Genomic DNA, 23,310 nt, shown 5'->3' with positions numbered 1-23,310 from the left:
AATAATTCTCACTAATAAATTGTAAAATCAATTCAAACTAAATCTTAAAAATTATTAGTTTGGTTCAAAAACTTTTTACATTAAAATTAAACTAAATTTAACTACATATAATTTTTATGTTTTATTTAAATTTATTTTTAACCAAATATCAAATCAAACCAAAACATTAAATACTTTGTCTATTTTTACGAAGTACTTGTATTTTACCTTTATAATAAAAGTATTTGTTGTCCGAAATATGTGGTGAGATGTATTTTAGAAATTAGATAAGAAAAAAAATAGAAGAAGTCAAGATTTAATTTTTTTTATCATTAAATAAATAAGTAAATTACCAAAAAAATCATACTTCTATAATAGAACTTCTTATTTGGAAAGCTAATTATAAGTAAGTTATATCCTTTTAATTTTCAGTTAAAGTTTTGTAAGATTAGGATTATCTTTAATTATATAATTTAATAAAAAATAATTGAATTATGAAAGAAAATAAATTAAAAATGTATAAGGTTAGGTTTAATCGAGTTAATATTGGCATTTTGCATGAGAGCTTAATGAAGCTGAATTATCCGGCAATCAAGCCACTAACGAGTTTTGTGGAATTTGAATATTTGTTTGCTTCAACTTATAATGCTGAGTAAACTCAATATTTGTTTTGGAATTCAATGAAACATTGGTCACATGATTTTCACACTGTCAAATAAACAATATATAATTAACACAATACAGGGAAAATGATTAACAACAAAACTAATTTCTACATATTTGTTTTAAAAGACTAAACAGGTGTAATTTTATTTTTTAGAGGATTACTTTTTATAAAATTATTTTTAAAGAGTTAAAATAATTATGTGAAACTGAAGGTTTAAAATTAAACCCTGTAAAAATAAAGTTACGATATTGACTTTAACGTGTCAAAGATGCCAAACAGTTGGAGACATCGCATGTTTGAAAATTCTTGGATTGCAACACATCCTTCATCTTCTCCTCTATCTATTAACCATTGTTCACGTCTTCAGTATTCAGCTTTCTACTTTTCTATTTATTTATAGTATTTTCAAATTTAAAATAAAAATAGTTATATTTTATTAACTATACAATTCATTTTTATTTTTTTAATTAGCCAGCACTAATACATTTATTATGAGGTAGAAGTATAATTTTGCCTAACTATTCTATTACAATTAGTAAAATTTATTATATTTTATAGTTTTTACATAAAAACCTTAAAAAAAATAAAAAATTATAACCTTGTCATGCTATTTGGTCATCCTATTTTTTTCCATCCACAATTCTCATCCCAATTTTAAAAGAGACATTTGGTTAGAAAATTCATATTTCGATTCAATCCTAAATTTTACATATATTATTTTATTTAATGTTCAATTCAACCTGGATCAGACATCTTCAATTACGGTACCATAAAATATTTAATTAATTAGTTAAATATAAGAAAAAAAGACAAGTCAAGAAAAAAAAAATTAGACTAAAATTACGAATTTTGAAAATAGGAAACTAAATATCTTAATTTTTTAAATGAGAGGAAGGATGATAAAATATTCAATTATTCATCCTTACGTAATTGATCCAATAACTTCATTAACAAAATATAAAATAAATTAAACTAAAAATGATAAATAAACTTGTATTTTTGTTTGACCTTGTCTTGTCTTGGTATCAGAAAATATTTAGATTGAAGACATAATTATGAATATAACTAATACTTTTTAAATCAGATATGGAATAATATATATATATATAAAATATGCGCTCTTACACTAATATTAATTTATTAAAATATTTATAATTTATTTATTTAGAAGTTTATGAAATTATAACTTATTAACTATCATTTGGGTTTAAAGAGAAGATGTACTGTACATTAAATATTAAATATGGATAATTAGATGTTTCTTTGGTTTTTGCTTTGATGAATTTATTTTTGTAAAAAAAATTATTTCATAAATATTTGGGTCGATATGAGTTCAAATATATGGATATACATGTTATTCAATTCTACGAGAATAAGAATAAAAAGTAAATTTTATGTACCTTTGGTTTTCAGAAATAAGGATGATCATGAGAGAATTGAAGAATTCACATTAATTACAAGTTAAGGATGAATTGATATTTTAAGTCTTCGCTTTACGTTGTCTTGCTAAGTGAATTAAAGATAAAATGAGATGAGCAACCTCATCGACTTATTTTTATAAATTAAAATAAAAATTAAGTTCCAATTATTTGTACTATGTCTTATAAAAGTTGCAGATATTTACTCCATAAATAAGAGAAAAAAGAAAAGAAAAAGAGAAGCATAGATTGATTGAGCCGTATTTATTGGACACATTCACATTCAATTACATTTAGATTTTGCGGTCAATCTTAAGCAAGGAAGATACGAAGGTAAGGGCAAATGAGGTCATTTTGTGATACGTGAATACTTATATTCCGAGATTATCGGAAGGGAATAGAATTTTATGTGCTATAAATATGCCAAATGAATGCTATGTTTTCATACCCACTTTTCATACAATACATCTCTTGTTCTGTCTCATAAACAAAATGGGTATTTCAGTTCAAACGAAGCATGTGATTGCTGTTTGCGCTGTGATGTTGTGGACATGTGCATTCCCAGCCATGTCCCGAACATTGTATGATCAATCTTCTGCTGTTGCAGCTCACCAGGATTGGATGACCCAATTCGAACGAGCATATGCTGATGATGCAGAGAAGGAAAAAAGGTTAAAAATATTTGTAAAGAACTTGGAATACATAGAGAAGTTCAACAGTGGTGGGAACAAGAGTTACACGTTGGGGCTGAATCAATTTTCAGACTTAACCGTAGAAGAGTTTATCGCCTCATACACAGGACTGAAGATCAATTCAAGCCGACCACGCTCATCCACAGCTACACGCTTGAGTGTGACTAATGTTCCAACAAGCTTGGACTGGAGGGAATTTGGAGCCGTCACCGATATTAAGAATCAAGGTCGCTGCGGTACGTAATCAACTCTTCATCTTGTGTTTTATATTAACATTACAGCAAAATAACTGTTGATTAATTTTATCTCCTATTTTTTTTATAGCCATTCTCTTTCACTTGTAACCAGAACAGGATGTGATTTTCTGACATTAATCTATTGCATGGTTAAATTGCAGGAAGCTGTTGGGCCTTTTCAGCTGCGGCAGCTGTAGAAGGCATTCACCAAATAAAAACTAACAATTTGATCTCACTGTCAGAACAACAGTTAGTGGACTGTGTTGGGAATAACTTCGGGTGTCGTGGAGGTTACATGGATAAAGCATTCAAATATATAAACGAAAACCAGGGTATCGCTACCGAAAGCGATTACCCATACCAAGGGTTTGCTGGAACATGCCAGAGGGCAGAAGCCGCAGCTCAAATAATGGGATACGAAGACGTACCTGAAAATAGTGAAGAGCAACTACTACAAGCCGTGGCCAAGCAACCAGTGTCAGTTGGCGTTTCTGTTAATGAAAACTTTCAGTCACACAAGACAGGTGTATTTGAAGGACCATGCGGCACTGATCTCAACCACGCAGTTGTTATAGTTGGTTATGGCACCAGCGAAGACGGTCAAAAGTACTGGTTGATAAAGAATTCATGGGGTGAAAGCTGGGGAGAGCAGGGGTACATGAAGTTGCTCAGGGAAAGTGGTGAGCCTGGAGGTGTTTGTGGCGTCGCCAGGAAAGCTTCTTATCCAATTATGTAGTTATTTCAAAACAAATTTTCTGAATACGTTGGAGTGTGCGTGCATGATGTTGTTACTGTAGCAACTATAGTGTTGTAGTAAGTTTAAGCATTGTCTTTTCTTTGTCTCAGTCTAATAATGTACTTGTCGTTTCTCATATTTGCAAACTAGGTTTTTGCATGTCTTTTTATACTTTGTAAAAGTACGAAGTTATTCGCTTCGTCCGAGTTAATGAATTATACACATATATGTTGGAAAATGCTATAAATGTTTAGAAACTTTTTAAGTATTGAAGTCTGAACAAATGTTTTTCTTTTCTGGAACTCTTATATATGCAATTCACATTGTGTGCTTTAAATAGGCAATGCAGAAACCAATTCTACATTGCGACGTGGCGACATCATCTAGTTTCTTTCAAACAATTTTCAAAACTTTTTCTCCTACTCGCCATTCACTAATCAACAACTTAATCCCTTATCTTTAAAATATTAACATTCTTTAATCTCAAACTCATCAGCGTATTAGTCACCAATATTCATTTTGGATTTTAATTGTCCAAAATGCTAGATTTACTATTAAACAAATACATTCAGTGTTACATCGGTTAAAGAAAATATATTTTACCTCTATTATTTATAAGTTCTTATATGGATTTCTGTAAGATAGGTAGATGTCGGTAAAAGAACACTTTATGCAAGGTTTATGAAGAAAAAATGTTTTACTTTTATTTAGAATTTCTGTACATTAAAAAGTTAGACTGTGAATGATATACTTGTTTTATATTTTTTTTTAAATTATATAAAATTATTTAACACATATTTAATTAACTATTTTTAATGATAATGGATTTGTCGTTTAAGATTGAATCAGAAATTTCAAATACAAAACTGTAATAAATTATCAGCGAAATTCATATTTAAGTCCAATTTCAAATACAAAACTGTAATAAATTATCAGCGAAATTCATATTTAAGTCCAATTTCAAATAATCAATATTATTAAAAAATCGATTATTTTACCCATAGTGATAAGTTATGATATAATTTAAATGTGAATATCTCATTTGAATGAATACAAAATAATTAATTATATTTTAATATAATAATTTAACTATATATAGCCTTTCCAACAAATTTAAAAGAACTTTGAAAATAATAATAAAGGTTTTGTTAAAAATAAAAAATAATAATACTATAATGCATCAATTCAAAAAGTCTATATTACAAATAAAAACAAAAAATAATTATTCAATTATTATAAGTTACATCATTAAATACTTTTTATATTAAGAATTTTAATATCTTTAAATCTCTGGTTGAATTATATATCGTTTGGCATCTATTTAAAATAAGAACATTTTAATCCATGTGCGCGATGATTTTTTGTGTGTGATGTTTTTAGATATTTTTATCGAAATTGAAATATATTTTCATATTTTAAATATCTAAAAGTTGAGATTTGCTTTTCCATAAAAATTTATATTTTTATCTATTTAATTTTAAAGTGCATCGATTTCCATCCTCTATAAGTACAATTAAAAACATTTTTTCATCTGTGAAATACCATTTAAAAATAACTTAAAAAGATTAAAAAAATAACATATTCTAAAATTAGAAAAATTAGAAAGTAGGTAAAAAAGTTTAGAAAGATTAAAACAACACTTGAAATATTTAAAAAAAATGAAAAGCATATGCTTTATCTTTAATTACATAAAATTCAAATTAGATGCATATATTCTTTGTGCAAAATTTAATTAAGCGCGATGGTTTTGGGATAACTATATTATTATTTCTTTATTCATTCAAACATGTAATTGGTTAAAGAAATAAATTATAAAATATGATTTAAAGAATTAGTTATATTACTTATATAGTGTAAGTGTCCATGGCATGCATGACTCTTTGAATTTATCAATGACAGTTATACAAAAATCAAACGGAATTGGTGAAGGAAAATTGGAAGATCTTTGAAAAATTGAAATATCTTATATCAATTAGAAGTAAAACTAACTTAAATAAAATGATGGAGATGCAGGGGATCGAACCCTGTACCTCTCGCATGCAAAGCGAGCACTCTACCATTTGAGCTACATCCCCAGATGAAATGTTAAATAATATTTATTAAAATGAAAACAATTATATATGTTTTCCCCATGGCTTTAAACTAGTATTCAGAGAGTTGAAGGAAAAAAAGAGGTGGATAATGGCTTCGTTATCGCTCTGCATAGCCACGAAGGCGCCCACTCTCACGGCTTCTCTGATCCTCACCACCCCAAAACCATCTTCAGTCTCTCTCAACGTTACCCGCAGCAGTTCCTCCACTCTTCGCTCTCCTCTCCTCCATTGCTCCTTCCTCTCCTCTCCTTCCCATCTCTCTTCCCCTTCCTCCTTTTCAGGTACTCCTCGCCTTTCTTTCTTTTTTTCCCCTTCCACCTCATTCTTCACTAGTTGCGCTTGCGCATTCCTCCTCAATTTCCTTCTGTGCTTTTATTTAGGAAGTGCTTAATTCTTCATTATCAATGTATGCTTTCCCAACCTTAAACATGTTTTAATACCTGTTTCACTTTTGAATTGGAAGTGCTTCTCTTTGTTTTAATAGGGATGTAGGGGTTTATGTTGCTAACGGGTTTTTGAAAGAAAAAAAAAAGCTTTTGTGGTGGGGTTTAATTTAACTTCAACATGGACACAATTTGGAGCGGAAGTTGCTCTTCTGTGTTTGAAAGGGATTTTTATTTTTTTTTGTCAATTTAAGCTAAATAGGAGTTGATCCCACTACTTCCTGATGAAATGGGTTGTAAGTGAAGGCAAGCACAGGCAAATATAGTTATGTTGTAAACGAGTACCATTACTAGCTTTTTATCACTGCTTAGAACAATAATACCAGTTTAAAATGCTTGTCTGAAGTCTGAATATGTTATCTAGTCGGAACAGATTGCAATGAACTTGACTATACTAGTATCCCTAAACTCAATGGCAATTTGTAAGATGTTTTGAATGAGTGCGGCAATGTTTTTAGTTGTTGTGATGAAATTCTTTGTTCCTCTTTCTCTAAGGATTTCTGATCTGGTTATAGCAGTACCATGTGGTAACAGACAAGAATTAATCTAAAATCTTAGGACAATAAATTTGTGATGTTTTTCACTTTTATATTGCTTAATTTACTCAGTTTACTTTGGGAGACTCTCAATCAGACTTGAACTCCAATAATAACATAAGAACAAATAGTTCCAGAACTTTTATGGTTTAGTTGATTGGTTTACTGATATATGGAGGTTGAGTTTATTAAAATCCTCGGGGCTCAAAGGATTTTGGTAGGTTGTGATGGAGAAGAGACTCCAATGAGCCCAATAGCCTGCATCAGTTAAGAATATCTCAAAAAAATCCTTTCATGAACATCATTATAACTCACTTTATAATTAAATTCAGCATATTTTTCTAGCGAATAACTTAGCACATACATGCATATATCCTTGTTGAGATATAGATTGAGTTGATCTGAACTAAATTGTTGATGTTAAGGGTTGTCACTTGGATTGGATTTGACATCTAATGTTGGGGTCAGAAGAGGAAAAAGTGGTGGCTTGGTTGTGAGAGCAGGGAAGGCTGCTCTTTGTCAGACAAAGAGAAACAGATCAAGAAAATCATTGGCACGCACTCATGGTTTCCGCAAACGAATGAGCACACCAGGTGGAAGAGCTATTTTAAGACGACGACGTGCCAAGGGACGGAAAATCCTCTGCACCAAGTCCCACCCAAATAGTGGAAAATAGTCGTCAGAATAGCCTCTATCTCTTGTGTTTCAGTGCCTTAAATGTCTGCATTTCGAGTTCTTCATTTTTTCTCCTAACACTGCTTCTTTGTACCCTTTATGTTTAAAATCTAATTTTTTTATGCTTTTTATGTATGTGTATGATTCTTGCCAATCAAAGATGTTTTCTACAAAACGAATCACAAATCAGACTTGATGGAATGACAAACCAGTTAACGGGTTGTATATATTGTTCTTATACTAGGTTAACCATTGATAATTTATCTTTAAATTTTTAAATAATATAACTAGTGATGTTACGTTATGTAATTGAGTATATTTCGTGGACCGATATTCCATTTGGCTGTTGTGCACAACGTCAAATATCCCTCTTTGCATTAATGGTGCATTTGCCAAGTGAATTCGTAGTAATCCATATTTATAAAGGATTTGGACTATTTTATAATAAAATACGTTGTTTAGATAAAAAAAATATTCCAAAAATTAAAATTCTAAAAAATTATAATAAAATAAATAAGTTTAAAATATATTACATCATTATCAAATTACATTCACAACAAGTTACTTAAACAGCAACTATTTATAATCCTGGAAAAAGTTACATATATCATACATTTTCCCTTAGTCTCACTCAGTGTTGTGTCAAAAGGAAGATTCAGAGTCAAAAGATGATAATTTCAGTGGCTCTTCTTTAATGATTACCGTCTGGTATCAATCAAGCCATAACTTGCGACTTCATGTACTTGTCTGTTAGGTCAGCTAGAGATCTAATCAGTGAACTCGGGTCATAAATTATACCCACTTTAGGATCTCGTAGGGAGTCAACAACTATCTGCAAATTTGAGAATAATAGGATGGTCACAAAGTAGTTTGCATCATAAAATTACCACGGATCTCGTGACAAAATAAGAAGTCATTTCCATGGAGTGTTAAATGACTAATTTAACACAATATATCAAAGTCTGACGTTAGAGCAACTGCTTAAAGTTGATACGTGTTAAATCACTGCATTGACTATTAAACAAGTTTTAAATTAATAGTAAATTAACACTAATTCTTAAGACGAAATGCCATATCCATGCATGAACTTGTCCAGATTAAATTTAAAAAAACAATCTTGGAATATATCTTCATCGTGAATAGAACAGAAGAGATTATATCCGCTCAATAACACATAATGAACGGATTTCGAAGACATACCACGTCAAATATTCCTTGGGCAGCCAAATTGTCGATATCAACTGGAATTTCACCATCTCTCGGCACCAAAAGGGTATTTATATAGTGATTTGGCTGCATCAAACATTAACAGCGCATAAATTACTTATATTACATTATTCATTTTGTACAGTGCTTTTTGGTTTCATTTTACATGATAATTGTTTCAAAAGTTGATGAAACATTTTACATACTGAGTATTTCATGTTGTATCAAATGAAAATATTTAGAAAAAACATGCTTCTGGACGAAGAAATGCAAGTTTTTACTGTACACGAGTAAAACACAAAAATCAAGACACTAAATGTTACAAAAATGCGAAAACGAAGATATATATATATATATGTTCTAAACTTTCTTTCCAGTTTAGAAAAGATTAGCGAAGAAAGTTACATATATAAATATTTATACAGTTAATTATACATAAATTACTTTGTTATTCTTTTTATTTTAAACTCAAAATATTTTTATTTTCATTTAAAATAGAATTACTAATATAAATAGTATAATTAATCATATTATATATATATACAATAAGTTATAAATATAAATAAATAACAATAAATATATTTTTTAATTATAAAGAAATAAATTTATATAATAATTATACTAATTAAAAAAAATAAAGTTAAAGATAATAATGTTATTTAATATAAAAATATTTTTTATTAAATATTTATAATTTTAAATATTTTTTTTATCAAATTTACATTATTTTGTATTTTTTCTAAATTAGTTCTAATATTACCAGAAATTAATTTAAATTTATAAAAAAAATATTCATATTTTATTATTTAAATATTTTTAAAAATATGGGTAAATTTGTATATCTATACTTTACACATTTTTAAAAAATTAAAAATATTTTTATAACTATTATAAAATTCACTAACTTCAATAAACTTTCCTCACAATTTACTTTAACATCCACTCTCTACCCAATCCGAACACACCATTAGGGTCGGTTTGTTTCATAAGAAAGAAATTGTGCTGTGCTAAGAAAAAGTACAAAAATCAAGGAAAAATATTAGGATTAACATGCAATTTGAGAACAATTTTGTGTTTGAAACTTCGGCAGATTTGCAATATATAAATTCTATTATAACAATTTATAATTTATTCTATTATTCTTTCTATTTTAAACTTAAATTATTATTTATTTTTACTTAAAATAAAATTACATAATTAAATATAATATAATATTAAAAAATAAAAATATTAAAAGTTAAATAAATTTATATCAGAAAAATATATAATAATTTATAATAATTATTAATAATAATAAGAAATAAATTTTTAATAAAAAAATATTATTAATTAATAATCATATTCATTATAAAAAATAAAGATAAAAATAATAATATTTAATATAAAAAATAAAGATAAAAATATTAATGTTATTTAATATAAAAATTATCAAATATTTATAATTATAAACATTTAAATATTTTTTTATTACATTTTGTATTTTTTATCAAATAGTTCTAATATATTAAGCAAACTAATATTCCAATCACTAAAATAATATTTTAATTATAAACTTTTCCTACATGTTTTCCTATTCCCTACCTTAATTCACACTTTCCCTTAAAATAACTTTTAGTTAGTATTTTTCTTGGGATTACGTCAATATGTGAAAACAATAAGGAAGGCAAGGGCAGATGTCAAAAGTTAATAAATGAAAATGTAGTAATAAAGCCACGGCTAAGCATCCCTAAATTCTACATATTTTTGTTTCCGGAAAATTCCAGTAGTAAAAATAAGAAAGGTACACTTCACTTCATACAACTACTGCTAATTAGGGATAGTAATGGAATCCAATATCCAATCCAAATTCAAATAAATGGATTAGATTTAAAATCCATATCATTCTAACTAGATCAAATTTAAAGATCAAATTTAAATGAATATTTTTTAAATCTATTTTGTTAATTAGATTAAATTCATTTTGTTAATTATATTAAATCCATTTTGATATGGACACAGACTAACTTGGCTTGACCGGGTCTAAGCCGACTCAACCTGAACGCGGACCAACTCGATTCGACATCAAACCGAGTCCAGACAACTCAACATTGATCCGGGCCCGGACAACTCGACATCGGCTTGGGCCCGCTCGACTTGACATCGGCCTTGTCCCGTTCGACTCAACATTGGCCTTGGCCAAATCGACTTGACATCGACGCGGGACCGTTTAGATTGACATTGGCTCAAGCCCGGATGACTCGACATCGACCCGGGTCTGCTTGGCTTGACATTGGCCAGGGCCCAATAGACTCGACATAGACCCAGGCCCACTCCACTTGACATCGGTTCGGGCCTGGAAGACTTGACATCAACCTGGGCTCGGAAGATTCAACATGGACCCGAGCCTAGACGACTCAACAATGGCCCAAGCCTGTATGATTCGACATCGGCCCAAGCCCATTCGACTCGACATTAGCCCAGGCCCGCTCGAGTCGACAATAGTCAGGGTCCAATCGACTTGACATCAACTCGAGCCTGCTTTACTCGACATCGGCTCAAGCCTGGATGACTCCACATTGGTCTGGGCCCAGACAACTCGACATCGACTCGGGCCCGCTCGCCTCGACATCGACTCGGGCCCGCTCGCCTCGACATTGGCCAGGGCCAAATCGACTCGACATAAACCCAAGCCTGCTCCATTCGACATTGACCCGGGCCCAATCGACTCAACATCGGCTCGGGCCTGGGACACTTAACATCAGTTCAAGCCCGTTCGGCTCGACATCGACCTAGGTCGAACCGACTTGACATCGACTCGAGCCCGAGAGACTCGACAAAGGCCAAGGCCCGAACGACTCGACATCGGCTCGAGCTCTCTCGGCTTAACATCAACCCGGGCCTGCTTGGCTCGACATTGGCTAGGGCCCGGACGACTCAACATCAGCTCGAGCCCTCTCGACTTAACATCGACCTGGGCCTGCTTGGCTCGACATTGGCCACAGCCCAATCGACTCAAAATAGACCCAGGCCCCGCTCCACTCAACATCGGTCCGGGCCCGTTAAGCTCGACATCGGCCCAGGCTCGTTCAGCTCAACATCGGCCCGAGCCCAATCGACTCGACATCAGCTAGGGCTAGAACGATTCAACATGGATTCGGGCCAAGACAACTCAACATCGACCCGAGCCCAAACGACTCAACCATGGCCCGCTCGGCTAGACCTCGACTCGGGCCCGCTCGACTCGACATTAGCCAGGGCCCAATCGACTTGACATCGACCCGGCCTGCTCTACCCGACATCGGCCTGAACCCGGACGACTCCACATCGGCTCGGGCCCGCTCGTCTCGACATAGACCCAGGCCTGCTCCATTCGATATCGGCCTGGGCCCGGGAAACTCATTGACCCAGGCCCAATCGACTCAACATCGGCTCGGGCCTGAGAGACTTGACATCAGTTCGACCCCGTTGGGCTCGACATCGACTTGGGTTGAATCGACTTGACATCGACTCATGCACGCTCCACTCGACATCGACTCGGGATTGTTCGGATTGACATTGGCCCGAGCACGGAACGTTCGGCTTGACATTGGCCAGAGCCAGGGAGACTCGACATTGGCTCGAGCCCGGTTGGCTCAACATCAGCCCGGGCTTGCTCAGCTCGACATCGGCATAGGCCCGGGAGACTCGACATTGGCTTGGGCCCAGTCGGCTCGACATTGGCTCGGGCCCAATCGACTTGACATCGATCTGGGTCTGCTCCACTCTACATCAGCCCAGGCCCGAGAGACTCGTCACTGGTTTGGGCGTGTTCGGCTCGACATCGGCTCAGCCCTTTTGGTTTGAGATTGGTTCAGGCTTGCTTGACTCGATATCAGTCCGGGCCAGCTCGACTTAACATCGGCCCGGGCCAACTCGGCTCGACATCGGCTCAGCCCTTTTGGTTTGAGATTGGTTCAGGCTTGCTTGACTCGATATCAGTCCGGGCCAGCTCGACTTAACATCGGCCCGGGCCAACTCGGCTCGACATCAGCACGGGCTTGCTTGACTAGAGAACGACACGGGCGTGCTAGGCTCGGTATTGGCTCGGGCCTGCTCGGCTTTATATTGGCACGAAACTACTCGGTTAGATATCGGTCCGGGCCCGCTCGGTTCGACATCGACTGGATTGTCTTGGCTTAGCTTGGATCGAGCCAAGTCAAAATTCTTCCCAAAATGCAATTTGGATAATCCAAAAATGTATCCAATCTATATCTAATCCATATCCAATTAAATGAATTGGATTTAAAATCCAAAAATATTGATTTGGATTTGAAATAAATCCATTTAAATGGATTAAAACTAATATGGATATGAATAATTATGGATTGGATTTTGAAATTTGGATTTTTTGCCCACCCTTACTACTAATGAGGAAATGAATATAATATAACTGTCCTTAAAAAAATGTGATTCTCAATTAACTCGTAGAGTTACCAAAAACAAAACAAAAATATCTATCATAGACTCTTTAACTCAGCATTCATGGGATATTTTCAGCTGAAAAGAGAGGGAAATCCAATAGATTGATCAATCATTTCTTAATTTAACAGTGTACCACTTTTAACAGGATTATGCAAAGTATAATACCATCTCTCTAAGAGAATCGTGTGAATCAAATGTTTTATTTTGAAATCAAGAAAATAATTGATAGACAATAGAGAGGAATTTTCACTCACAAGATTCTGTAAGCGATTGCTAGGTTCTCCATATGTTCGATTAAGAGCATCCGTAATGGCAGTTACAAAACAAGAAGCTGAAAATCCATTAGTTTCCCGGTCCCATGTACCATTTAACACAAGTACCTGCCATTTTTATGAATCAAATTAGTAAAAATCGAGCTGAAAAGGTATAGCTTCGAATGCTACCATTTCCCAATCCATCCCAGGCGACACCCCTAAAATAATTCATTCAACAGTCTGAATCTCACGTAAGAGCTAAGAGCAAACCCTATGCAAGAAATAATTAATATCCACTTAATAAAAGCAAGCCTTGTGTATCTAGAAACATGCTTACATATTGAAAAATAAAGGCATGCTACTTGTTGATGGAAGCACTCTTAAGCCACTACAATGGGACCAGAAAGCAAGGAATCATGGAAGCAGATATTTGTGCCCATAGTAAAATATCAGCAGCTTATGGTCCATTTTGTCTCGTGCAGCAGTCAAGCTAACTTAGACCACTTTATAACTTTATTTCTTTCACAAAAGAAGCAATCTTGTGAAGTCTATATTTCTCTATTATAACAGAGTAGAAGGTATATTATACTTTCTGCAGATAACCAAAGCAAAAAGTAACATATTACAAGGAAATACCTTGAGGCAGGACCTTGAATAAATAATCTCCCCAATTTTCAGTAACACCTAGCAAAAATTTGAAGTCAGTATACTTCTAACGAGAGACCCACCGCTATAAGTAATGAAGCTAGAAGTTTGTTCCAACTAATTACATATTAATCAAGTAATCAATAAATACGGAAAGAGTTGAACAATCAGGTTTTCCACATTTTAGACACGATATCAACAAAACAGAGGGCCCAGCATATAAACCTCAACAGCTAAACTGTTTTGAATTCCCGAGTTGTCAAATATATGTAATCATCAATCTTAAGAATCTTTACCAATGAGGGACAAATTGAAGTAAAAAGAGATCCCATGCCATACACAATGCAGTCCACACTATTTAACCACTCCAACACAGCCGCATTAACGGAGGGAAAGACCTATTCAAAGAGAAAAGGCAGTTCCAATTATAAATTATTTATAAATTAGGACCTAAAAGCCAAATTCATATTTAGATTTCGTACAGTGAGATAAGCAAATTTAAAAGCTACTGAGCAATGCTATTTTCATAATGGAAGCAGACAAATAAAAACTGCACCCACCTTCAAAATACATGTTGCTTATTTAGCTCCTTGTTATAAGTGTTCCCCCCTTTCCCCAGTTCAAGTTTGAACCTCAAGTACACTAAAAAATGGAACCTTGTTATAGTAAAAAGATAACAATTCTAATTCGGACCAAATAAGGAGAATTATACCATGTATGTAAGTATCTTTCCAGTAAAAATGACTCTCCTCCACATAAGGTTCTCTAATTGGCATTAAATTAGAATGAAAGTGATTAATTTATCCATATTTGTTAATTTTTTTACCATTTCTTTTCTGTCAACAGAGCATGTCTTTACTCTTAAACTCCATCTCATTTGACTTCTTCATTCTTTTACATTAACAAAAAACATTCTTTTAACTAAAATTATGTTAAACACTTCAACGAAAGACAGATACAAATCCTTGCTAATTATGGGATAACTTTACCTGGTTTCTTTCCACAAAATTTTCATTTACAATAAAAACTATTGTTGTTGGCTATGCATAATAAAATGTGATACATACAGCAATGATCCTTCAACAAAATATGAAATAAGTGGGTCCATCAAGACACAGTAATTACCTCATGGAGCAAATTTTTCCCCTCACTGGACATGTAGAACACCCGTTTTATTCTTGAAGGAAGTGCTGGAGCTGAAAAACTTCCCTACCCATGAAATATTAAACTTTAACACAAGAAATGAAATATTTATAAGGAATGTATTTACTGTGAGGGCCTTTTTATGTGAGAATAAGAAAAGTAAAAATTTGGACAATTAGATCATATTGTGAATGGTTAATATTAAAATACAAGTCATGTAAAGTGAGTTTTTAAAAAGTCACCTAACTTTTGTAAGTGATCGAGCCTATATTTACTTTGCTCACTCATTAAAGAATGGCTCCCTCCCTCCCGCTCTCTCTAACCTAAAAATACTAAATTAACGTGACTTTTGATCCCTTGAAGAACAAGTGTTCATTCCTTTCGATAAGAGACTAATATACAAACTTTCATCTCAGGCAAGTTCCTTTCACATCCATGGAAGAGATATAAACATTATCATTGGATTAGACGTAAGGTTACAACAAATACACCAGCATACCTTCTTAATAAGCTCAATTGTTCCTCTGGTTGGATGAGAAATTTCATTTTGTCCCCGTATAATAGTTCCGTCCTATAGGGACATTAGAGAATCAAATAAGGTATTGCATTGCAATAATAATAAAATAGCAAGTCAATAAATTGTGAATTCCTATATGAAGTTCGTTTGAAAGGAATGAATAAATTTTCCCTCAGAATTATTATGATAAACCTCTATGAAATCATAACTATACAGTTAAAAAGATTCACAACATACCCATAATTCACACCCTAACGTAAGTCTGTCATTGGTTGAAATTACAGGTAGAACCAGGCTTTCAGGGGGAATATCTGAAACCCGTGAAAACAAAAATATTGCAGCATCCAAGGACTGAAAAAATATGCGTGCTCCTGCAAAAAAGAAATTTCCAATGCTGGATAGTTTATAAAAATCAGTTACAATGTTTCATTGTTACACCCAAAATTTCAACCAGCAGAAGAGGCATATTGTTATATGTGTAATTTGGAGTCTTTATTATTTCAACTAGAGAGAATGACCAAGTAACATTCAATGAGGATACTTTATATATAAGCTATTGAATGATCTCCAACTGGTTGGAATAATCCATTCTATCGGTCCTCGCAATGATTGCCAAATCATTTATAAATGGTGTGTAGTTATTGTGGAGAATACGGGTAAGGTAGTAGTTCTGCAAGTGTATAGTGATTGTTGAACCTTTCTACAGGGAGAAAGAATCGTGAGAGCAGTTAAACCCATTCCATATCTCATTTTTTTACCATATCTATGTTTTCTGATAAACAAGTTATTTTCTTCAACGCTGGAAGATGCTAATTAAGTTTTCATGTAATACTTTTAGAAGAGAACTACCCTCTTCAAAAGCCCGCAAGGATGTCATATTTCAAACTAAAATGAAGTGAGTGTCACACACACAACACCAACAACAACATTGGAAAAAAAAAAAGAGAACAATAAGGTGAAGAAAGAAAGAAGTAACCCTACCACCTATAATGTCCCCGTTAGCTTATTTCAGGCCGGGGAGTCACGGTTTAAAACTAGGTAAGATTGTGGAATGCAAGCCTATAAGAATTAGGCATTGGGCATTTTATCCATCTAAATTTTAATTATTTTTACTGAAATCAAATAATAGGGAATAGGCATTGAGAATTATACATCTAACTGACATGCCATACTTGAATTATGAAACCAATCATGAAGCACACTGGTTGTGCAACATTATTTCACATTTCTATAATAGATTTGCATTACAGTAAACCTATAATTTTTCTGAACCATTTACTAATGCCTGGCTGGTCCTTGGGAGGAGAAAACCACACCACAAAAGCTAGCTTCTGTAATTGGAGAGCCCTAGGCCTTATAAGCTTCACAGCAGAATCTCATACTTCCAATGCTGGACTCTACTCCCAAACGTGCAATCGGACCCTAACATATTCCCAACTCAACCCACCGGTAAGTGCCACATTCCATAATCTAAAACTTTAAGTTTATCCTCTCACTAAAGAAAGGAGAAAGAAACAACATAACATAACAGTCAGACCGCACCTCACCTAGTCTGCTTCTAATGCAATGCATAGAAACTTTGTCATTATAGTATGACGAATATAATCAATAGAAACAACATATTTAGGGGGAGAAAACACTATGACCAAAAGAAAATCACAACAATGTTACTGAATTAGAAACAAAAGGACCTGCCGTTGCGGAAACAAAATGACTCTTCTGCCCGGCGGAGAATCTATAAAAAGATAAAAAAGAATGTCCAAATTAAATGCCAAATAACCAAAAATGCCAACAGATTGAAAAAGCTTGATTAAAAGCAACTACGCAAATATCAAAATGATTATTATGATCATCATATTAGTATACTTTAACTAAAAATTGGAAAAGAAAATGTTATTTAACATTATAATTACACAAAACAAACTTTTACACGGCTATTTTATCCCCCTACATAGACCTCCTTCAATTTATATGACCACAAAATGCTGTTACCTCTTCTATTTATATAGACTTCTGATTGATTTCTAATGTTATATGAATGGAGGAAGGTTATTGTAAGGTCAAAAACGTAAAGGGTGTATTTTTGGAAAACCTGAAAGGAAATGAATGTAATTTGCCCTCCAAAAAAATATAATTGGCACGATCGCAGTTAAATACTACAGCTGAAGAAACATCATCTCAAAAAAAATTATTAAAATATAAATAAAGAAACAAGCATTTAAAAAATTACATAAAATATGTGCAAAAAATAGCCCCAGTCTGTTTGTTGAAGTCACCTGATTCTGGAAATAAACCAGAAAAGCTCGAATAGTCTCCCTGTAGGGTTTTGACACATCTTTCCATAAAAAGTGATCACCTTCCACGATAGAGTACCTATACAAGTCATCAGGGTTGAAGTTAAACTTAGAAAGAATTATGCAAACATAATATAATACAACAAGGACCACTAAAAAATAAGTTCATAGAGTTCCAAACAATGAAATATATGGGTACCTATTTTTATTACACACTTTCTTCTGACCATGATCCCATCTCCTTTTTCACCTCATTTTTTCGTTTCATCCATCTTCAGTTCCAATTGCATCATTTATCACATATTTCACTGTCTAACACTTTTTCTTTCCTTCCCCTTTCTCCCTCCCCTAAACCAATCCACCCGAAAATTCGGGTGGAGGGCATTCCACTTTTGAATATAATAGAAAACATGGATCAAAGACTACAAGAGAATGTGTTGACATTTCAAAAACAGTGGAGAGGCCATGACTCCCAACCTCCCACGTTAGGTATCCAATAAATCACCACCCCTAAATAATACAACCTAGCAATTAGCACACACCCAATATGCCCAGCCCATCATGTTAACCCTTAAAGCAAGTAATATGGAAAGCGGAGACCAAGCCAAACTATCCATAAATCAACCAGAAAGATCAGGCATTGGGCAGGAAACAAAAACTAAGAATGTGGGTACCAACCATTCTGATTTAGCTTGGGGTGAATCCAGTGGTAGACGATGCCCAAGCAAATTCCGAACCGCGAGAGCCTCAACAGTACTTTGATCAGACAACCTCAGACACCTGGAACGTATATCTCCAACAGCAGGACCACCTGCAACGCAAGATCACGCACCCACCCAATCAACCAAATCTCTAATTCCTCGGCCCCAGAATTTGATTCGGCGACAATGCAAGAAACATGTAATTATAATTTATAATAATTAATTAAGAAAAGCCGCACCAAGAACACGAACAATCTCCGCAGTACTTCCGCCATCATCGGAAACAGGAAGAACGTGAGCAACACGGTTCGTTAAATTCTTGAGCTCTTCGACGACGCCGTTGAAGGCGGTGCCTCCGGAGAAGACCAGCAAAGAAGGCTGAGGGTGAGGAGGGTTAGTGTTTGAGTAACAGCGGCGGTGATGGTGTGATGAAGAAGTAGCCATTGAAGAGGAAGAAGAAAATGACGAAGAAAGGATTCTTGCAGAAATTGAAGAAAATGACGAAGAGAGGATTCTTGCAGAAAGTGGGAAGGAGAGGGAAAGCGGAAGGGTATTACAGAAGGTGGGACCCAACCATGTGTCCATCATGCTCGCAAAACTTGTCTACCCTCTCCTTTTCGGACTCTCTCCCCCGACCTCCAACTACTACTCTCCACACTCACATTACCCTATCCGTTGCCTTTTCTTTTTTATTTGTTAAATTACTTTCTTCATGTTCCATACCTATAAATTGTTCTTTTTAGTTTTTATATACTATTTTTTTATTATTATTATACAATTAAAATATATCATTTCTGAACTAAATATATGAAAATATAATTTTTTTAGTTGATTTGATAGTTTTAATAAATTAATTAAGAAAAAAAATATTTTGTAATAATCATTTTACTAAATATTTTGTAAAAAATATTTTGGATAATTACTCATCTTCTACATTTCATCGATTTTATTTTCATTCATAACAATAGCATTCCCTTCTAATATTAAATGTATACATTTTTAACACTATGATATTATTATCCCGATGTATACATAGTGAAATTCGATTTAACAGGAACTTCAGTTTTGGAAAATATAATTTCACTATGTTTTCGATAGAATTGTGGTCATTCTGTGATTATTCAATATATAGTAAAATTGTTTAAAAGTTGAATAAAATTATCCATTACTTGTGTTTTATTTATTATTGTGAAAATTTTACTCATATATTCACAAGTTAAACTAAGATTTTGCTATTACATTATTACATCAAAATGGTGTTTTATCCCGTTTTCCTAACAGTGAAACGTGTCTTTGAAAATACTAAAGTGATTACGGAAAGCACTTTTGATTGGTGAGAATGGCTTCGGCGTTGAAGCGAAGTTTAATATTAGTTTGAATTTCTAATATTCAACGATTTCCACTGAAAATGTTACTGGAAACTTTTCATTTATATCTGTCAGCGTATACAAATGTACCACGAAATGTCAAGGTGACATTTTCACGTTCTATAGTTTTTCACGTTTTTGTCCCATAAAAAAAACAATAGCACATTTGAGGAAAGCCTAAACTGCTAAAGGTAAGTCAAGTTCAAATTTTTATGGGAAAGAAAGTGTGAAAAGAATGACCCTTAGTAAGGCAAACTCTTGGAACTTGTGCTGATAATCAAAGACTTCAATTTAGAAGACTCCCCTGCAGCATTTGCTCTGTTAGTTATCATTTCCATATTCCTGTGCAAACTTTGTTTCACCAAACTCTTCATCATTCTCTTCCCTTCTTTTGCTTCTCTTTGATCTACAGGTGACCCCATTGCAAATCTTGGTGTTTGTGGACCAGAATGTGGCCCCATCCTAGTTTGCCTTTCATCCTTAAACCATTGCAATAGTTTCATTGCTCTCTTCTGAGCTAAAGGGCTGCCCAATAAAACCAATTCAAGAAGCACAGGAACGAGCCCTGCCTCTACCATTTTCTTTCTTTGCAATGAGCTTTGATGTGCTAGAATCATTAAAATATACACCGATAACTCTTGGCATTTAGGCTTATCTTCCCATGACAAGATATCAATAAAGGTTTCTGGTACCATTGTGCTGTTCTCTATTGCTTTTTTCCCCATCAAAGTCACGGACAAGTTCCCTAGAGTGGCAAGTGCTTTCTCTGAAATTTCTTTTAATGAAGACACTTCCAAGAGGATAGGGACCACCCCACTTGAAACCATAGGGGATGCATTCTCTAATACAGTTGATAGGTTATACAAAGCACCCAAACACGATTGTTTGGTGTCAAAACAGGTGTCTGTCTCAAAAATGTGTTTAAGTAATGGGAGAAAGTCTAATGAAGCAAGATGGAACTGAGTGTTTGCTAGAGATGACAGTGACAGAAGCAACTCTGCCAATTTACTTCTTGTTGATTCATCTACAAGGTCAATTGTCTTTGGCAGCTTGGACAATATTCCTGCCTCCACGATCAAAGCCTTGTTCCTGAAGGAAGAAAAACATTTTTCAACTCAGTCAAAGTTAGGTCAGAAACAAATACTACTATTCTAGATTTAATATTTTATCAAAGTCAGCATAAACTATAGCCGGAACTCAACTCTCAACCAGCATCCTACCTCGTTCAATTCACTTTTTCTCCTTTTGATGGGATTGGTGCAATTTGTGTAATAAAGAATAACAAGACCATACCAACTAAATTAAAAACATTATTTATAGCAGAGTGAAGTCAATGAGAATCTGAAGTTAACATCTGTGCTGGAGAATGGTGGTCAAACAAAAGACATAAAATTTCAATAAAGATCATAAAGGAATCCGATCGACCACCCTATATTTTATAATAATCTGTAATTTATGAATTTTAGGACAAAAATGTCGCTTCAATGGGAACTTTGTCCCCTCTAGCTTATCTAACAGCCCAGCAACTCAGTTGGCACTTAACGTTGGCTAATTTTTTTCTCATATTTAATGTAATGAATACAATTATACAAGTATAATTAGTTTGATAACTTTCATCATGTAACTATAAATGCCTACACCCACCCACATGATGTCTTTGCCTTTGCTGAAATTATTTATTTATCTTTTTAACCCCATGAAAATGCACAGAATAATTTGTCTGTGGTTACTGTGGAGTCATGAACCAAACCCGCCAAGGCCAATGGCCACTTTGTGTACATCAATCTTGTCTTGGCCACCCATAAGTCAAAATGAGCGGTTCACGATAGGTCCACTCTCACCCATTTCTTTATAAAATATGATTACATATTTGTCCATATCAAACAATATGGCAAAGGAGAAGACAACAAAATGATAAATAAGGTTTTAGCTCTAAATCGTGCACCTTGATTTCTACTTAGTGGACCTTAACCAAATGCTACTAATTCTGTCCTAATTTCTTTATTATTCCTTCTCACAAATTTTTAACTGTTTAAAATTCCAATCATTCATTTTATCTTCCTTGTCATTGATGTATTCCGAGTATGAATATCTATGTTAGCTACACCCAACAATTTGGACTCTTCAAATTAATCTCATGTAAATTCAATTCAACGAATAAAACCTATAGAACTTACCAAATCATTCACATACTTTCAAAGTTGAATCAAACACAAATTTTCAAATCAAGCTGAATTACACAGGTTTTATATTATGGAATTGTTTACTTCTAATCCCTTTGAAATCAAACAAGAAAGTATGACTTCCAAACACTTTTCAACAGATTGCTTCTTGTGATAATCATTCATAAAAAGAAAGAACATATATGGTAGAAAGACTCACGTGTAAGTTCCATCAGCCAGGTGGATCAACGCCGTCAATCCGGCTCGCCGGCGGCTAGCCACTGGCGACGCAGCCATAGATACCAACACCGGCACCACCCCAAGTTCTGTTATCAACTTTCTGACCTTAACATCTTCCTTGGCTAACTTCTCAATCTCCTTTGCTGCCACTTCCTTCTCTTCCCAGCTTCCAAAGTGAAGCATCTTTACAGTTCTCTGGAACATGATCTCAGAAACTTCTTCTTCCTCCTCCTCTTCAGGCTTCTCCATAACCTGTACTGTTTCAAGATTTTCAGCCTTCTTGTGTTCACCTCTGCTCTTAGCCGTGTCAAACCGATCGGAGGGATCAAAACGCTTTCTCGATGCTTTGGATTGGAGAAACCGTCTGATGCGGGCAAAGAACTGAAGCTTTATGTTAGACAACACCCAAATAGAAGAAGATGATGAAGGGGTTGACATGTTTAAGAGGAAGGAGAAAACAAAACAAGATGCTGAAGTTTGAAAAAGTGCGCGTTTGGGGTTTGGTTCTTACACAACTTAGTTTGTGTTTCTGACTTTGAGACAGAGAGAGAAAACGAATCAATGAGACTATTTGAAGAGCTCCGTGAAGTTAAAAATAAAAGGAAAGCACAGAGCACATGCAGAAAACAGTGCTGTCCCATTTAATGTAATGGTGGATTATGATATTATGATACAAGATCTCAAATTATGGATTTATTAAGTAATAGAATTTATGCATCATTTGTTTCATGAAAAAGATTTCCGTACCTGAACTTCACTAGAGACAAGATGCTAATTTTATGATATACGCAGTTGTGACCATATTTGAGCTAAAATAATACTAAGATAAGTAGAGTGGTTCATAATTTAATTGTAGTTAAATATGT

The 23,310-nt window shown here is 33.9% G+C and overlaps 4 protein-coding genes and 1 non-coding gene across 5 annotated transcripts; 2 read left to right on the top strand and 3 right to left on the bottom strand.

Moving 5' to 3' along the window:
* Positions 1-2,514: 2,514 nt before the first annotated feature.
* Positions 2,515-3,963, top strand: LOC137832501 (fruit bromelain). Its single transcript, XM_068640696.2, has 2 exons — positions 2,515-2,992; positions 3,154-3,963. Exons 1-2 carry the CDS (start codon positions 2,557-2,559, stop codon positions 3,726-3,728), a joined length of 1,011 nt encoding a protein of 336 aa, XP_068496797.1. The 5' UTR covers positions 2,515-2,556; the 3' UTR covers positions 3,729-3,963.
* A 1,767-nt stretch (positions 3,964-5,730) lies between these two features.
* Positions 5,731-5,803, bottom strand: TRNAA-UGC (transfer RNA alanine (anticodon UGC)). Its single transcript has one exon. It is a non-coding gene; the product is annotated as a tRNA-Ala (tRNA).
* Positions 5,804-5,865: 62 nt separating this feature from the next.
* On the top strand, positions 5,866-7,610 carry LOC137832508 (large ribosomal subunit protein bL34c). The gene is made up of 2 exons (XM_068640703.2): positions 5,866-6,102; positions 7,226-7,610. The coding sequence occupies exons 1-2, from the start codon at positions 5,910-5,912 to the stop codon at positions 7,474-7,476; spliced, it is 444 nt and encodes a 147-aa protein (XP_068496804.1). The 5' UTR covers positions 5,866-5,909; the 3' UTR covers positions 7,477-7,610.
* A 348-nt stretch (positions 7,611-7,958) lies between these two features.
* MEE18 (maternal effect embryo arrest 18) lies at positions 7,959-19,378 on the bottom strand. The gene is given in 13 exon segments (XM_068640702.2): positions 7,959-8,199; positions 8,202-8,307; positions 8,676-8,768; positions 13,376-13,501; positions 14,012-14,059; positions 14,317-14,418; positions 15,146-15,229; positions 15,663-15,734; positions 15,918-16,074; positions 17,372-17,415; positions 17,957-18,053; positions 18,653-18,785; positions 18,915-19,378. Coding segments are annotated over 13 exon segments (1,437 nt in total). The 5' UTR covers positions 19,264-19,378; the 3' UTR covers positions 7,959-8,173.
* A 693-nt stretch (positions 19,379-20,071) lies between these two features.
* Positions 20,072-23,126, bottom strand: LOC137832500 (ARM repeat superfamily protein). The gene is made up of 2 exons (XM_068640695.1): positions 22,425-23,126; positions 20,072-21,131 (listed from the first exon to the last, which is right to left on the bottom strand). Exons 1-2 carry the CDS (start codon positions 22,880-22,882, stop codon positions 20,285-20,287), a joined length of 1,305 nt encoding a protein of 434 aa, XP_068496796.1. The 5' UTR covers positions 22,883-23,126; the 3' UTR covers positions 20,072-20,284.
* Between the last annotated feature and the right edge of the window lie 184 nt (positions 23,127-23,310).

Source organism: Phaseolus vulgaris, chromosome 6 (assembly GCF_051622355.1).
Source record: "Phaseolus vulgaris cultivar YP4 chromosome 6, ASM5162235v1, whole genome shotgun sequence".
NCBI lineage: Eukaryota > Viridiplantae > Streptophyta > Magnoliopsida > Fabales > Fabaceae > Phaseolus > Phaseolus vulgaris.
The sequence above is the reverse complement of the archived record's forward strand: the minus strand, read 5'-3'. Positions and strand labels throughout refer to the sequence as shown.

Coding starts and splice junctions, on each gene's coding strand:
- LOC137832501 (XM_068640696.2), top strand. CDS start 2,557: ATGGGTATTTCAGTTCAAACGAAGCATGTGATTGCTGTTTGCGCTGTG. Junction 2,993..3,153: donor TAAGAATCAAGGTCGCTGCG/GTACGTAATCAA, acceptor GTTAAATTGCAG/GAAGCTGTTGGGCCTTTTCA.
- LOC137832508 (XM_068640703.2), top strand. CDS start 5,910: ATGGCTTCGTTATCGCTCTGCATAGCCACGAAGGCGCCCACTCTCACG. Junction 6,103..7,225: donor TTCCCCTTCCTCCTTTTCAG/GTACTCCTCGCC, acceptor GTTGATGTTAAG/GGTTGTCACTTGGATTGGAT.
- LOC137832500 (XM_068640695.1), bottom strand. CDS start 22,882: ATGTCAACCCCTTCATCATCTTCTTCTATTTGGGTGTTGTCTAACATA. Junction 21,132..22,424: donor CTGGCTGATGGAACTTACAC/GTGAGTCTTTCT, acceptor TTCTTCCTTCAG/GAACAAGGCTTTGATCGTGG.